The sequence below is a fragment of the Pelobates fuscus genome, chromosome 13, assembly GCF_036172605.1.
Source record: "Pelobates fuscus isolate aPelFus1 chromosome 13, aPelFus1.pri, whole genome shotgun sequence".
NCBI classification, from domain to species: Eukaryota; Metazoa; Chordata; class Amphibia; order Anura; family Pelobatidae; genus Pelobates; species Pelobates fuscus.
Genome location: NC_086329.1, coordinates 8,782,277 through 8,798,781, shown reverse-complemented (window position 1 = coordinate 8,798,781; position 16,505 = coordinate 8,782,277). Strand labels below are relative to the sequence as shown.

Genomic DNA, 16,505 nt, shown 5'->3' with positions numbered 1-16,505 from the left:
CATTACAGAGATGCACATCACCTAATATGCTTAATTGGTAGTAGGCTTTCGAGCCTATACAGCTTGGAGTAAGACAACATGCATAAAGAGGATGATGTGGTCAAAATACTCATTTGCCTAATAATTCTGCACTCCCTGTATAAGTGAGATTATAGGAGCAACAAGATAAGGAAAACATATAAATGAAATAAAAGGGGACAGGTAATAAAAATACAATTAGATAGAACTAAACAGAAATATAAAGGATAAAGTAATACAGATTAAGTTAGAAATTGAGGTGATCGGCCTCTTTGGTTTGATGTCCGAACTGCAGTTTCAGGATCTTTTAGGATACTTGCAAACAATAGGAAAGTCTGTAATATCCAAGAAATCAAAGTTCAGTATAGAAATAAAGCAGGATCGTATTGGAGATCAGGTTGGAATAATAATTTTCAGAGTAGAGCAGGTTTTCTTAGTATGAGCCAGGAGCAGGTCACAAACTTCGATCAATGTAAAGGCAAGATGGTTTTGCAGGGTGCGGCCTTTTATAGCAGATTTGGATCATCATGTTATGCAGGTGAGAGAGACTGAGGTTTGTCTAGTGGTTAGATAGGCCACCAGTGGTGATAAACTGGTATTGAAATAAAATAAAACAGAAGAAATGAAACATGATTTGGTTCCTGACACCTACCTAGAGATTGTTGCGGATGGACTAGCCTTTGCTCACCACATGTATCAATGAGCCTTGGGCGCCCATGACCCTGATGCAGGTTCACCAGTTGTCCTTCCTTGCACCACTTTTGGGAGGTACTAAACACTGCATACCAGGAGCACTCCACAAGACATTCCATTTTGGAGATGCTCTGAGACAGTTATCTAGCCATCATTATTTGGCCATTGTAAAAGTAACTCAGATCTTTCTCTTGCCCATTTTCCTGCTTCAACATGATATTCAAGAACTGACTGTTCACTTTCTTCTTAATATATCCCACCCCTTGACAGGTGCCATTATAATGATATAATCAGTTTATTCACTTCACCTGTCAGAGGTATTAATTTTGTGGCTGATCCGAGTAGTAAATACTACAATATGCATTTAATTTTTTTCCCAAGATGATTTACTGCCAGTCCCCAAAGTTATTCTAATCCCTATGGAGAGAACTAAGATTCTATTATCACTCAATCTGCACAGTACTCGGAAAACGAATTTGAGAATCAAGACTTCACCATTCTATACACAAAAGACTGGGAACACACATTATTTAGATCTTTGAGGCATGAAACCTTTTAAAGTGAGACAGATTTTCGCACTGTTGTGTAGGATCGAAGGATCTGTAAGTGGTTCATGTTACAAGCATGATTCACTTGGAAATTACATTTGTAACTCTGAAGAAAAAAAATTGAAGAAAATTGCCATCAGAATTGTTTACTCTGTCCAACAAATTTGCCCCTAAAGAAATCTTTCCAGGGTTGGAACTTTAGCCCCAATGGTCTCTTAGATACACTGCAAATGGAACAGTATTGGAGCTATCAATTCCTTAAAAGAATAGTATTGAGGACGTGTTACTGAGGTATTTAGACTTCTCCCAATAATTCCCTATCCCGAGTTCTGCCAGTTATGGCATCTAGAAACATAAAAAAAAAATAACTTCTGCGGGATTTAATGCTGTGGTATTAGTTATGTGTAACATAGCTTGTACCTTCTGATACATAATGTCTTTTTATATTAGGCTACACCAATCTGGCATGGAATGAATGGACCTCTTTTGGAAAGACTTGCCATATCCATTGGAAATGTCAGGTCCCATATTGCAGTCACTCAGTTTAAACAGTCCTCCATTTAGACTTTTGTTTTATGTGATCCTAACATCTGGATTCCTTGACCTGGAGTTCATCCTATTCTTCAATGTCTTTGACCTTAGTTAGTCCTTGGCCATTCTGCCTGTCCGCAGGCTCACTAACCATTCACCTTCCTTTAGGCCTTGTGTTAAGCCAGGCATATTCTAAGGACCGGTTATATGCTCCAGCCATCCTATTTTTGTGTTGCTCTTTAGTCCGACTAGGCTCTATTTGTTGGAGATTTCTCTTTGCCACATTAGTGGAAACATGCGTTAATTATTAACAGTGATTTTATCTAACAGACTACAGTCATCAACAGGTCGCATACATCCATTTTTAATCTTTATAAGAAATATATCTGATCTAATGCCATGTTAAATGTCATTATGGGTGTCCTCGGGTTTTCTTGCAGTCTATAAGATACAATCATAACCCGTAGACCTGAAGAAGAAGCTCCTCATTGGTGGAAGCTCTTGGAAGGGTTGTCAACTGCTGCACCTTGCCTGTGCCAATGTAGCAACTACCATAAATAAAAAATTAAAATAAAAACAATGCCCCGTTTTAAAGTGCCTCTGTTGTGGCATGACCTATTTTATTTTTATCCCCCGCCCCCGACTCTACTTTTCCTAGTGCCCCATAAAGAGTCTGTTTTTAACATTGGTCTGTTTAGTCACCTTTATCCTTCTTCAAGTTACAAGACTAAGGAGAAAGGACTGGAGGGAGAGGTGAGTACTATGGGGAAATTATACTTGACAAAGCAAGAGGAGCTTCCTCAAGATTTGTCAAGCGAAAGAAAAATACAAAAAAAACTATGTAGTCCCTACTGTGTCTTATGTTTTTAAAGAGAAATAGATGAAAAAATAACAGATTGGGAAATAGGAAGAAAAGATTAAACAATTGTAGAAAGGTAAGTCTGGGGTGACAGAGCTGCTTTAAACTTGTTTTTTTGCATATTTCTATATTTATTCTTTTTAGACTATCTTTATTTTTGGATTTCCAGTTACATATTAGATGAGCATATTCATTAAACAGTGAGCCACTCACAGGTGGAATATACATTGACTAACAGTCGAGTAATTAGAATAAAAACTGTAACAATGTTTGTTCATAATAAACGTGTAGCTTCCCTGGTGGTATTGCTTCGGCATGAGTCGCCATGGGATGTAGTATTGTCAAGGTCAGATCCTCATTGTAGGCTAAGGTCCGGTCACGAGGGTGACCTGTAACAAGCCATTTACAGATACCTCTAGGGCCTAGGAAGGGAGCCTTCTAGTAAGTAAAGCACATAGGACTTCTGTGTCCGTCTGGGGGATTAGTCCTAATAGAGTCGTTATATGAAGCGTTGGCGTATGCTACCTTCTCATTTCCAAGTAGATTTTCACAGTGGTGGTGGGTGTTGAAGCTATCGAGAATGGCACTGCGGTCTAAGCAGGTTGGCTAAGAAACTTATGGGAGTCTAATTTCCCCTCCCCCCAACCCCACATATCCCGGCCAGTCCCCGTAGCACTAGGGAGGAAGGAAGAGTTGTAGTGGGGGGAGAGAGGGGAAAAAGTAGAATGAGGAAAACAATGGAGAAAGAGAGAGAAGAAGGGGAAGAAAAAAAAAGGGTAGGGGTGGGGGGGGCACAACCCCCCTCCATCAGCTACTGATTGCGATTCCGCCTTTTTAACTGTGCGTCCAATACCTTCAAGACTTAGTCACTGTCCTGTTGACCTTCTCAGATCCCTGGCCAGGGCCCGGCCAGTACCAGCAGGATGCAACAGGCTGAATCCGCCGCTCCGCTTCAGTGTGGGGTGGTGGGGTCTGAGGCCCCTGTTAGTCTCTTTCTACGGATAAAGAAGGCCCTCAAATCAGGTTGGGATGAGTGCTGTGCCATGTAGGTGCACCAGGGGATACATATAGCCATAGGCTTATCTATATTGGTCTAGCACATAATTCGTGGGAACATCGTAGCCATTTTCCCATCCCTCCCGCCACCCACTTCCACCCACCATGCAGCCATACCCTGATTATGCACCCAGAACTTATTCGGCAAAAGGCATTACCCGGTCCCATCACAACACTTGGCAGTCCTGTAGGCAGTTCCACTATACCATTACCACCCCCACCCTTCATGAGGCAACCCCCCACCCAAGCACCTATCCTCACCCCCCCATCTAAGGCATTGGTGATTCACGGCTCATCGGTAAACAATCCTGAGTGACCTGGCCAGTTGTACAAGGCAATATCTCAGCTGAGTGAGCATACAGGTAAACCCATAAAGATCCCGCCACCCAACCAGGGTCCTGTATCCCCATTCCCGCCAGCCCCGTGGCCGCCACTCGACATGTGAGATATCGCCAAGCCTCAGATACTGTTGGGTCTATATAGGGCTAGAGGACCTCCAGGGTAGACTTTAAATCGCCCAAACAGGCCACTTGTATTCTGAGTCATAGACCAGGGTAGTGTGTGGGGGCCCCATCTAAACTGAGGGGGCAAGGCCGACAGGTCGGCAGTACCGCTGCACATGGGGAGTCCAGGAAGCGCAAACTTGGACGTTCAACTGGGGAAAGTCAGCGCAGAGTCAGAGTACTTACAGAACGTCGCAGGGGCATGAGCGCGAGGGTCCCAGGGTATCACCAGAGCTGTAAGGCGAGGCCTTTATTCCTTAGACCCGGCCGGACTGCCCCAGCGACATGGGGGTGACATCTGGCCAAGCCGATTAGCAGAAGGTTGTGGGCCCAAATCTTCTCCTCGCCTGAGCCCAATTGGCTCCTCCAGCAGCCAGTTGCGGGTCCTCATCAAGGGAAGGTAGAATACTCGGATAAAGCAAGGAATATCATCCGGGAGCTTGATCGTGTGCCTGGTAGAGCCCTGCCTGGCTTGCAGGCTAAAGGAAAAACGCCATTTGTAGGGCATACCCTTGTCCTGGAGAGCTGTGGTAATCGGCCCATCTTGAGTCCAGGGTAAGGCCTGAGAGGTCATGGAAGAAGGAAAATTCCATGCCATGGAACTTGATGGAGGGCAGATTCCTGGCAGTCGCCATGAGTTGTTCTGGGAAGGCATGGAGGCAGCAGACAACACCATGTGGCCTTCCGTACAGCCTGGCCTGCGCCAGTGCCCGGTGGGCCCTATCCAGGCATATATCCTGTGGTGCCTCAGGGCCCTAGAGCTGACGGAACAATGAGGTCAGCGTGGCGGTCAAAGGTTCGGTGTCCTGTTCAGGAAGCCCCCTAATGCGACTATTTTGCTGCCTGCTCCTGTACGTACCATCTCGGTAAGAATGAGTGCTCAAAAAAAATCAGCTCGGGGTGCGGAGCTCACTTAGTGTGATAATTTCTTCATGAACAGCTAGGCCACGCCCCATCTTTGCATTTTTCTTAATGCATTAAAATCGTTGGTACTTCCAGTCTAAAGTATACCTTTAATATAATTCTTCAATATTCTAAAGACTACGAGCAAAAAGTCTTATAGGAATACTCTCATTGTTCAATGCCATTTAAGAAACGGCTGATTTATTCAAAGCAAGGAATCTCCAGCATCACAAAAAAAAATGTTTTACGCTTGCTTTCAAAGATGATAAAGACTGCCTCCACACACTGAAATATCAGATTATTGCCTAGAACCATTTTCACATTAAATGCAACGTGTATATAATTGAAATAATTTAAAAAGCTACAAATAAAAGGTTACAAATGTGGCTGGGACAAAAAAAAAATACACAAAAATATATAGAAAGCAGTATTTCTGGGGGGGATTTTCTCCCCTCCCCAGGTTAGATTTACAACCACAAACTGCATATCAAATTCAGAATAAGCCTAAGGACCTTATTTTATTTATATACTAATAATTTTTTTTTTTTTTTATCTTTTCTTTTTTTTTTTTTTTATAAAATGCATGCATTTACATCAATTACCACGATAAATAATGTGTGCGGTTCCAGCAGCAAAAAACTCTGCAGGGAATTGATTTAGCAATTTAAATGTTTTATAAGTTTTTGTAATTGAGGAAACTTTTCATAATCTGACATTTCTTAAAACCACTTATTAGAAATTATGCAGCACAGTGGATGTGGAAATATGAGCTCACTTTACAATTATAAAGTCAGGCTGTGTAGTCCTGTCCTATTGTGCGAACTGGCATAAACCCCATGGCGGCCTATCAGCTAACTGGCAGGCAAGGAGCTGTGCTATTCAGACTGAAAGATACAAGCTTCGGGGCAAAAACCTGGCAGTTCCCATCTGACCCTACAATCCCCTACTGATGACAGTTCCAAGCTCCATAGCAAATTAGACCTTCTCATATTACAATTGGAGAAGACAGATTCCATTAGCTGTATCTGAAATTGAGTAGAGAGCTGCTCCGTTATCAGACTTGACTCATAAGCACTGCTATTAATCACAAGCATGATAGCATTTAAACATTTCAGCTATCTGCAGTCACTGTGATATTCTGCTACAAAGGGTTGATGGGACTTAGAAAACCGAACAATGGAGCTTTTCGGGAAAAGCAGAGTAAATCAAGAAAGTCTATGACTTGCGCACATTCTGAAGGGATTGCCGTTTACATAAATTTTCTCCCAATTGGAGACTGAGCTCTTCCTCATCTTACACATGGGATTTAGTTGTCACTCAATGGTAACAGCTGTGAAAAGGTGAAGCAGCCCACCGCTCTGAATATCGCCTTCCCTTTTAAAGCAATTAACCCATCCGCTAGAGGATACCTGGTGATATCAAAAGGGATTAAGTTAGGCATTGCATTATTAACATTTTCTTGAACTAATTTTAACTCTGACTAGCTGTCAAAAAAAAAATATATATCTTCCCATTTCTAAAGGGTTTGTACGCTATACATTTCCTTTATACGTCAAAGTGAAGTGTTGCTATCAGCGCGCAAGGAGGCGATTTGAGGATATTATGCAAATTAAGTGAGCTTTTAATGTACTTAAAAACAAACTGAATGGAATTTTAATACCGGCCGGATAAATAAAATATAATTAATTAGAGTTTAATGATCATCTAAAGAGAGATTTATTTATTTTATTAATTTTTTTATATTTCTTTTCACTTTCTACAAATACACACTCTAAAGCAGCGATTAGAACAACATACACTTAATTTTGTGTTTCAATATAACCACGATCAAAACGTAATGTATTTCAGGCAAATGTTAATGGTTTGAAAAAAAAAAAAAAGAGAGAAAAACCCTATATACTTTTACATATTTCTGACCTTCTATGGCCAACATATGCAATATTGACAATCCAATTTAAATTGTAGACTTCGCAAACCAAGTCAACAATTATAAAAAAAAATAAAAAAATGATTAAGCCCATTGAACTTACAGATTCAATTCTGCATTCTCAAAATGAAGAATATTAAAAAATTCTGTTAAAATTCCTTTTTTGTCCTATTGTACCATCAGTGAAATAAATATCTAGTTGTAATTAAGTTGTTAAAGCAGTGAGACAGATTCGGAAGCATTTTTTGTTTCTAGCAAACATTCTGTAGTCCACAGGGGAACATAAAAACTGTGCGATAAAAGCAACGAAAAGAGGTCCCACTGATTGCTAGCACTTCTGGATACATTTTAGATATATTCACAATTATACTATTACATACATGCATATATGCAATGACATATCATTACAGTTTAAAATAAAACATATTACACATTTAAATAAATAAAGGGGGGGCTAAACCCCTTTAGGAGCAAGTTTCGGCAAATAATCCGATGAATTCCTAACTGTTTGACAATAGTTTGAATATATAAGTCGTGTTTTACTGCAGTTAGGAAACACAAAAACACATATCCAACTGTTAGACGTTTGTTCTACATGGTGAGACAATACAATTTATTTTTTGTTTTTGTAATCCTTACAGTAATGTCTAGAGTAAACGGACTCTATTGGTGTATTTCTACTCACAATAGAAAAGGTTCCAAAGGTTAAGTTCAGGTCACAAGACAAATTAAATTGTAACAACCTAACTGACACTGTATTGTGTCTACTTCTACTCAATCAATAGGCCACTGTTAGCACTATTACCGCAGAGATGCCTTGCTCTTTACTGAAGGCTGGCTTTTGTTTGACAAGACAGATTTGCCACTTGAACTGTGATGTTCCCCAAGGACGTGTTCCTCATCAATTATTTGTATTCTGCATATTGAAACATTTTCATATTTAAATCTGCAGGATGCACAGCAAGCGTAATTGTTGTCAGTTTAGACAAGGTGGCTTTTCAGACTCTGCAAATTATCTCAAATGTTAACATACATCGCTTCAGAGCACGCTCAGCTAGACATCAATATTTTGGATTGCAACTTAATTTAGCGATTCTAAAAAGCATTGTTTTCCCATATATATTTATAAAAATTGCCATTAATTTGGCAACAAAATATCACGAACAGAAGTTAAATATTCCGTAACTCTTTTCACATTGGATTGCTTCGAATTAGTAATGGTGTAGAATAGTATACAAAACACAAATAAACACACACACCATCTAAAGACAGTAAAATACACAATGTGAATAATTGTTAAATAAATGTCCGTCTGACACCGCATTCTAAGTTATTTATTCCTGTATAATCTATGCCCTACTTTATGCAGCATGAAGGAATTAGAAATTGTTTGTATCTTGCACAATAATCCCTCTCATATATGGGTCAGACTAAGGTTAGGAGTCTGAATCAACGTCCACATCAAAGTGAAGCAAGGTTAATAAAATCCCAGGGACATGTGATTCAAATTGGTTTCTTTTTGAACCGTTAGATTCCAGAAAAAAAAGGGAAGAATTAATTCAAAATGCATCAAAATATACAGAAAGATTTTTCCAGGATGGTACGAATGGGAACAACAGACATTTATTGCCGTAGTATAGAGTCTAATCTAAAAATACATTCACTCGCACAGAAAATAAAGGCGTCTTTATTAGACAATATCCCGGATTACGGATTAAAGGAATCTATATAGATACAATGTAAAACATAAAATAATAATAATAATTCTAAGAAACCATATATTTGAGATAAATGGGACACTATTAATGGCATAGCAGGTAGAAATTGCTTCCTTTGAAGGTTTTTTTTTTCCTCCAGTAAAAACGTAAAATAAATTTGGACGAAGTCGTGTACATGGACAAATAAAAACAAACATTTATTTTTTATATTTTTTAAGTTAAACATGGCAGTGCAGTATGTAGAAAAACAAATGTCCAGGATAAATTATTCCAGACATAAAAGCTAGATATCAATGTTTACTGCAAGGTTAAAATAATGATTAGATAAAAACTCAGCACAATATCATTCAAGATTACATCACCTGTGCATAAGTTCATCTCTCTACCGGTTCTAAATGTTTTTGAACAGCGCTGCGGAATATGTTGGCATAATATAAATAATTGTAATTTTGAACAAGTCACACTGTTTTGTTCATTCAGCTACAGATGTTTTTCCCCAGTCTTTAATATTCGGGACTGAATGTTGCAATTTGGTTCTCGAGTGAGTACCGATCACTGTTTAGTTAATAGGTCCCACAATTTCACATCTGTAGGAGGTACTACCCTGCAAGAATGTCGATAGGTGCTGCTCACCTCTACCAAGTAAATAATCAGATTTAGTATTGTAAATGTAATGTTTACAAAGGTTAAGCTATGCATTACAATGTAGCTCTGGGTCTATTTTAATTCCTTCGTTGTGGGGTGTGGTATAAATACAAATGGCACAAGGCAAAATTATGTACCTTGGGGTTCAACATCTCATGGACGTGAAGTTACAATGAGGTTTGCGGACAGTTCCGGTGACATGGTATCATAAACAATTCTGTTAGGTTGTCCTCGATTTTGCAAGGCAAAAGTTGGTTCTCGGGTCAGTACAGTAACGGTTTACTGAATGTGCCCCTATTGTTGCAACTATTGATTGTGGAGTGTAATCATGTATTTATCGTAAATAAAATATACACTCTTGGGAAAGTAACTTACTACGATAAATGCATTTTATCATTTCAATGTTGAATTTTCAGTATTTAAACTGATGTTTGTAGTCCCTAGACAAAAATTCACGTTGAACACAATAGAAGGAAGACAATATACAAGTAATACCAAAAACAATAATAATAACAACGTATTTAACCAGGAAAGGTACATTCAGATTACTCTGGTTTCCAAGTACGTCCTGGGGAAGGTAAAGTGCTTTTATGCTTCCATTCTTCATTCTTATCACTATTATTATGCTAATATAATAACTTTAGACCCCAGGATTTACTTCAAAACTCGCAAACTAGGTTAAATATTCTAAATGATATCACTGAATGCATGTCAGTTTTGCAGAGGAATATCTGAAATGCTTTCAAGATCCCTAGATAAAAAGAGAATATGTATTTTATTTTCCACTGTGGATTTAGCACTCTTTGATAATCTATCAACAGAAAGAAACTTTGTAATTTTAGTGGGTGGTCAGGGGTTCAGATGAAGTTTAAAACACAAGTTCAGAGATCTCGTTTAATGGGTCAGATATTGCACACATCACAAAGCCCTAGAAACAAACAGCCACCTTTGGAGACAGCTGATAGACTCATCAAAGCTGATTTCCAATTAGAAAGATTGTGTAACGTAGCAAAACGAGCAACATTCTTTCTAACTATCTTCACATAAAACTAGATGTGACAATTGCAAATGTTATTTTAAAAAGGTACCAAGTCATGCGTAGTACGGGAAAAGTTTAACCCCTTAAGGACCAAACTTCTGGAATAAAAGGGAATCATGACATGTCACACATGTCACGTGTCCTTAAGGGGTTTAACTTCCAATTATGAATTATGTCCAATGTATAGATTACCATATATTTACCAATGTTATACTCTTATAACTTTTTTGCCTGTCGACACATTTGGCCACACGTAAAGTCCCTTGTGCATTTGTCCTTGACCTCGTATACTGAAAACTGTCCTGAGGCCAAAAGCATCTCATTACGTTTTATATACAAGGCAAGCGGTTTCCAAATCAACACAAAATTAGTTCGTTGGAATCCGTTTGCAAGTTTTATGTGTCAAGAAAATAATACAGATGTAAATTGCAGTTCAGAGAAAACATAAAATATAAACCAGGTACATATGAAGAATGATTTGTTTATTTGAATTACTGTCTCAATTATGAAAGGCAGATATGAATTGGAACCCTGTTGGTAACCTGCTTATTAACCCAATTATACAAAGAACAAGATGTCTCCCATTTAGAAAGGAAATGTAATCTATTGCAAATTGAATCATTAAAGTAACAAAAAAAATGTGGATTTATCTGCTCAAAGAGGTGGCGTTTACTAGATTTAAAAAAAAAATGTAAGTTCTAGATGATATTTCCAATATATAATAATATTTGTATTGAATGTGTGGTAATGGTGTGTTAATCCATTCTGATAGCATTTTGTAGTCAATAGATTATTTGTGCCACAATTTTAAATAACTTCCAATTGTTTACCCATTTACATTACTGTGCATGTTACTGTGGGAACACAAATCACAGTCCAATCTTTATAAATAATGTTTGTAAACATTCTGCAGCTATGTTTGGGAATGTTTCCTTCCAAACTGCCTCCAGTTCTCTGTAAAAAAAAATAATAATAAAAAAAATCTATATGCTCAATGTATATATTACATGTAAATTAAAATTACACGCTACCTGACTTGGTGTTAACTCTTGCTTGTTTTAGCGATGTTGTATTTAAGTATCTGATGTTGCTATGAAGTTTTGCAGCCTTTTTAAATCCATGAAAAGCAGAGAGATAGAGGAATGGCATTAACCAAATCATTCGTTGGAAGCTGGATAATATGGATAATAAATTGGGAATGTATTGGAAGATACTACGCCCCATCATTTCGTATTAACTGTAAATCAAATCTGCGCATAGATAAGAAGGGGTTAAAATAATAGAAGACTAAAAGTGGTAAACAATGTAAGTGCCCAAAAAATTCAAACACTGTTTTCCACATTTAAGTGTCACATGAGCAATGCTTTATAATGTGGTCCTCGAAGTTGTTCAAAAGAGCGTGTAAAGAGGTCACAAGTTGTAAGTGCCAGATATGTGCAAAAAAAGATCTTTGCGTTTTTCCAACATTTTTGCTTTTGGCAAATTACGTTTACCACTTTTAGTCCTCAATAGATCCCAATGGTCTCAATAAGACAATTATTCCATAGAATATTATTTAATATCACAGACCTATTTTTGTAACATATTGAACCAACATGAAAGAGTTCTAACATCAATTCAACCTGAGAGGTGAGAATTAAAATCTCATCCACCACTGAGAGTCTAACTTGGAAACCAACTCTGATGTAAAATAATAACCAACTGCTTCAAATAATATATCTATTCCCGATCTGAAAAAGAGAGCCATTATAGCTGATTTTGTTTCATGTTTGGGACAGTAAGTAATGTACCCCAGGCCTTCTCGAACTCTCGCACTGTAATAAATTATACTGCCGGCAGACTAATCTCTGTAAAATAAATAAAAATTATTTTCTACCACAAGGTTCAGGTTATTTGCTCATTTTCCATAGATATTACTACTACTCTCTCCACTTTGAACAGTCTCATTTATAAAGCTGAGAGTGTGACTGACTGAATAAACTAATTTAAAAAAAAAAAGAAAAGAAAACAAGAGTAAGAGGCTTCTGATTGGTGGAGTCATTTCCTGGTCTGGGAAGGGTCTCTTTTGGCTGACGTTGACCTGTTCAAGCACATTGCAGAACTTGAAATACAAATTACACTTGGTATATGTACACTAAATACAAGAACCAGACGATAACAATCGTCTAAACATTGCTGGAATAAGGAATATGGATTGTATGACGAGAATAAATCTAAATTCTAGCAGTTACCATTTGAATAAATGTTTCTCTCAAGAAACGTTTAAACAATGTGTGAAGGGATTTTAGTGTCCTGCAGATTTATCCTTTAGTATCATAACCACTATAGTGGGCTGAAGTGGTTATGGTGCCAGAAGTACCCTCCTAATGTTTGCCAACGGTTTGACTAATTTTCCTGGGTACCAATCTCCTAAGAGCTTCCATTAGCTCACTTGAGCTAAACACTGCTTTGCAGGTCCATCTCGTTGGTTGAGTGTGTAAGCTGATCCGCTTAGTGAATGAGCGAAGACCAGCACTACCAGATCAAGTAAGCGGGGCCCGACTTACCCCTGGTAAGAAGACAAGCGGTTAGAAAACAGTTTGACTAAATTGTTTCTTAGAGAAAATATGTTTTTTTTTTTTTAAAAACACATTTTGTTTTTCTCAGTTATACATTTAACATAGAGGAGAAGGGTAAACTGAAGTAACCCAGAGTAATATTCCGATATCAAGGACTCTGCGTTACCAGTATGGAGTTTAGCAAGATAGTTTTTCAAGAAGTAAAGCCTAAAGCTGGAAGGAGATCAGAATTGCTTAGATGTGAGGATTTGGAAGACCAGGTAAATTGTAAGAGACGTATACCAGGCTAATATCAGTCAACATTACTCAAAGATCTAAAGAGAGCAGTATTGGCTCCACAGGGTGCCACTTGTCCTTTAATATGTCACTGTTATATGACCACGCAGAGCAATCACTGGATCTAATGACTGCCACGATATAGCTTCCCATACCATTACATATCCCCCATCACATTCAACAGGTGGCAATACAAGATATGGATTGAAGGAATCATTGACTGTCTTCAAATATTAACACATCCAGATATAAAATATTAGTAGCAAGAAGACTCAGAGTAGATCTTTTTTACTGTACTGTTTCTAAGACCTGGTCATCCATCGTCGTGGGATGGTTTTGGATACAAGTGGTTTGAGATTTGCAGCCTTGCTATAAATACAAGTCTTGCCAACATCAAAGCGCAGAACATAGGGGCGTAGATTCAAATTAGCATTCATTTTTTATATATCTGTTTACTTTATTAATATTTAGTAATTTTGGCAATTATATAGCACCAACTTATTCCACACTGCTTTACAATATTAGAAATGGGGGGAAATTTAATTACAAATAAGACAATTACACAATTGTTGTTCCAGGAACAATAGTTTGATGAAGAATCTGCTCAAATGAACATACAGTCTAGAGGAGGTGGGGTATGCAAACACAATAGGGCATCAAGGGGGACAGCAGCCAAGCAACAAGGTGGGAGTGAAGCAGAACTGGAGGTGAGAGTGTAGAGTGGCCCTTTAGAACAAAGCGAGAGCCAGGTTTGTGAGATGGAGGTTACTCTGAGAGGCCACAAGCTTTTCTGAAGAGATGGGTTTTGAGGGAGTTCTTAAACCTTGAGACTTTAAATAATTCATAGTTTTTTTTACTGGTAATTTGACCAACCATTTTACATTTTTTGAACATTTCCAGTTACCTCGTGTGACTATAAAAAAATCCCCTCATATGAAAATTACTAATTCCCAGACCTCTTTTATAGCAGACACATACTGATAATCTAAAAGTAGCCTTCTTGACTTACCTCTGCATATGTGATTGAGTTAACTACTTTTTCGTGTTTTCTTTTTTGATATTGCCAACGCCTTTGCACAGTAGTTATGTAAAAAGTAAGGAAGAGGTGTAGCCCCTTGGACCAAATACAACTAAGATTTTTACCAATATCCCTACTTAACTTGCATATCATTTTAATTAATTATCCCAGATTATCTTAGGGGTACACAATTACTAGATTTTTTAGTATGAAACTGCTCAGCTATTGAGTAGGGCATAGAAAATTTGATTGTTAGAGAATGTGCCATTGTTTTGGAATGAATATATTTATCTTATGTTTACCGACACCTTTTTTCAGGTATTTCGAAAGGGCTAGGAAATGTGGCTAAGGAACAAGTTTTTACATAAAATTAAAAAAGCAAACTAAAAATATAGCATACAAGGAAGACTTCTGATGTTTTTTTGTTATAATAAAATAAAATACTAATACAGTGCAAATACCTGAATGTTGCATAAAACAGGAGAGATGATGCAATGGCTCCAAACAGACCACACAGGAAGTTTACGCGATAAGCAACGGAACCAAAAGGCAAAAGCATCATTGCCAATTTAGCCAGTACAGTGAACAGAGGGTAACCGGGAGGATGGGCAACCTAAGAAAAAAAACAATCAAAACAAAAATAAAAGTAAGTGTGTAGGGTTATCTCCTTGTCTATAACCCTCTCTTCACCTTGTAAGGTGCAAAACCAACCGGCTTCACCGAGAAAAATCGGCAGGTCATGTGATTATGAGTTCATCTTAATTTCTGTTTTTTTTTAATGTATTGCATTTAATGAAACTTTTAGTACTTTTTTTTTTAGATAATGTAAATCCATATTTCTTATTTAACTTTTATCTGGCTAGGCGGCCATACTGAGTCAGACTCTACTGTTCTCGGACCAACTGCTGCTCAATCTAACTTGCTTGCTGCCACAGTTTCACAATCACAAAAGCTGTCAAGTTAGGTTGAGCAGCAGTTGGTCAGAGAACAGTAGAGTCTGACTCAACATGGCCGCTCAGCCAGATTAAAGTGAAATTTTCTCAAACGAAAATATATACCTAATTTAAAAATATGTTTCATTAAATGTAATCTACTTTTAAAGGACTAGAAATGAAAATGTCATCAGAGATGTCCTTTAACCCCTTAAGGACACATGACATGTGTGACATGTCATGATTCCCTTTTATTCCAGAAGTTTGGTCCTTAAGGGGTTAAGGAGTGTTTTTTTTTTTTCACTTAAAATCTGAAAAAACAAATTGAGAATTTCATAAAGATAAAATCTTTATGAAATGCTCACATGGACGGTGTTGGAATTTCCCTAACATTCCAACACAGTCAAAAGATATACGAAGAGAAAAGTAAAAACTACTTCGTCTTATGCATTTTTTTCTATTCTTGAAAAAACTTGACAACTGGTGGAGCTACTGCCATCAAGTTTTGTCAGTTCCCTGTGCCGTCACTAGTGACATTTGTGGGAAAGACATTGTTTTGCTGATTGTGAGACAATATCTATGGAGGCTCCGGCAGTCTACATAGACTACATAGACATCAATGTTGTACAGCACTGATTTGGGATCCTAGCGGTTGAAGCACCACGATCTGAAGAATGTAGACATCGGTGCCCACATGTACACTCTGTCTGAGACAATCAAAGGGGGCCATGATTCTTCGATAACCCAAATAACAAATCAGATGTAGAAAAAGCTGAGTTAGTATAAATAATGCAGATTGAAGTATTTGCTGTTAATAGGTTGTTAATGGGCCAGTGATATGCTTATCTAATATAGTGGATTTATTAAAAACTTGAAGACTGGGGGAAGTCTAATAAGATGAGGAAGCAAGTTGAGGATCAGTCAATCCATGCCATCCTGTTTAGACTAAACTGACATTAATGATGTAAATTCTGCATAAACAATTTATGGAAACAGGGAAGCCCTTTGACACAAGGAATATCCTTGGTTTACATCAAAATATTCCAAAATGGTTTGATATTAAACAAGGGGAGAGAGCCATTGGGCCACTACATAGCGTAACTATTACAGGAAGCTGTAGTTGTTTGATTGGCTAGAATGTCCTTTTAAGATCTTGTTACAGATGGCTAATGTCTCCCGTGATATAGTACTGGCCCTTACGAACGTGACTGTGGTGACATTCTGTCATCAAACTAATATAGTGACCAGGGGTCATGCGACCAAACTCTGGTATGCCTTTCT

The 16,505-nt window shown here is 37.9% G+C and overlaps 1 protein-coding gene across 1 annotated transcript in view; it reads right to left on the bottom strand.

Moving 5' to 3' along the window:
• The window catches only part of TMEM260 (transmembrane protein 260), a 71,463-nt gene that overhangs the window by 35,265 nt on the left and 19,693 nt on the right, over nucleotides 1-16,505 (bottom strand). Inside the window, exon 4 of the mRNA XM_063439440.1 lies at nucleotides 14,754-14,905. Coding sequence (XP_063295510.1) covers nucleotides 14,754-14,905 — 152 coding nt within the window. The remainder of the gene's footprint in view (nucleotides 1-14,753; nucleotides 14,906-16,505) is intronic.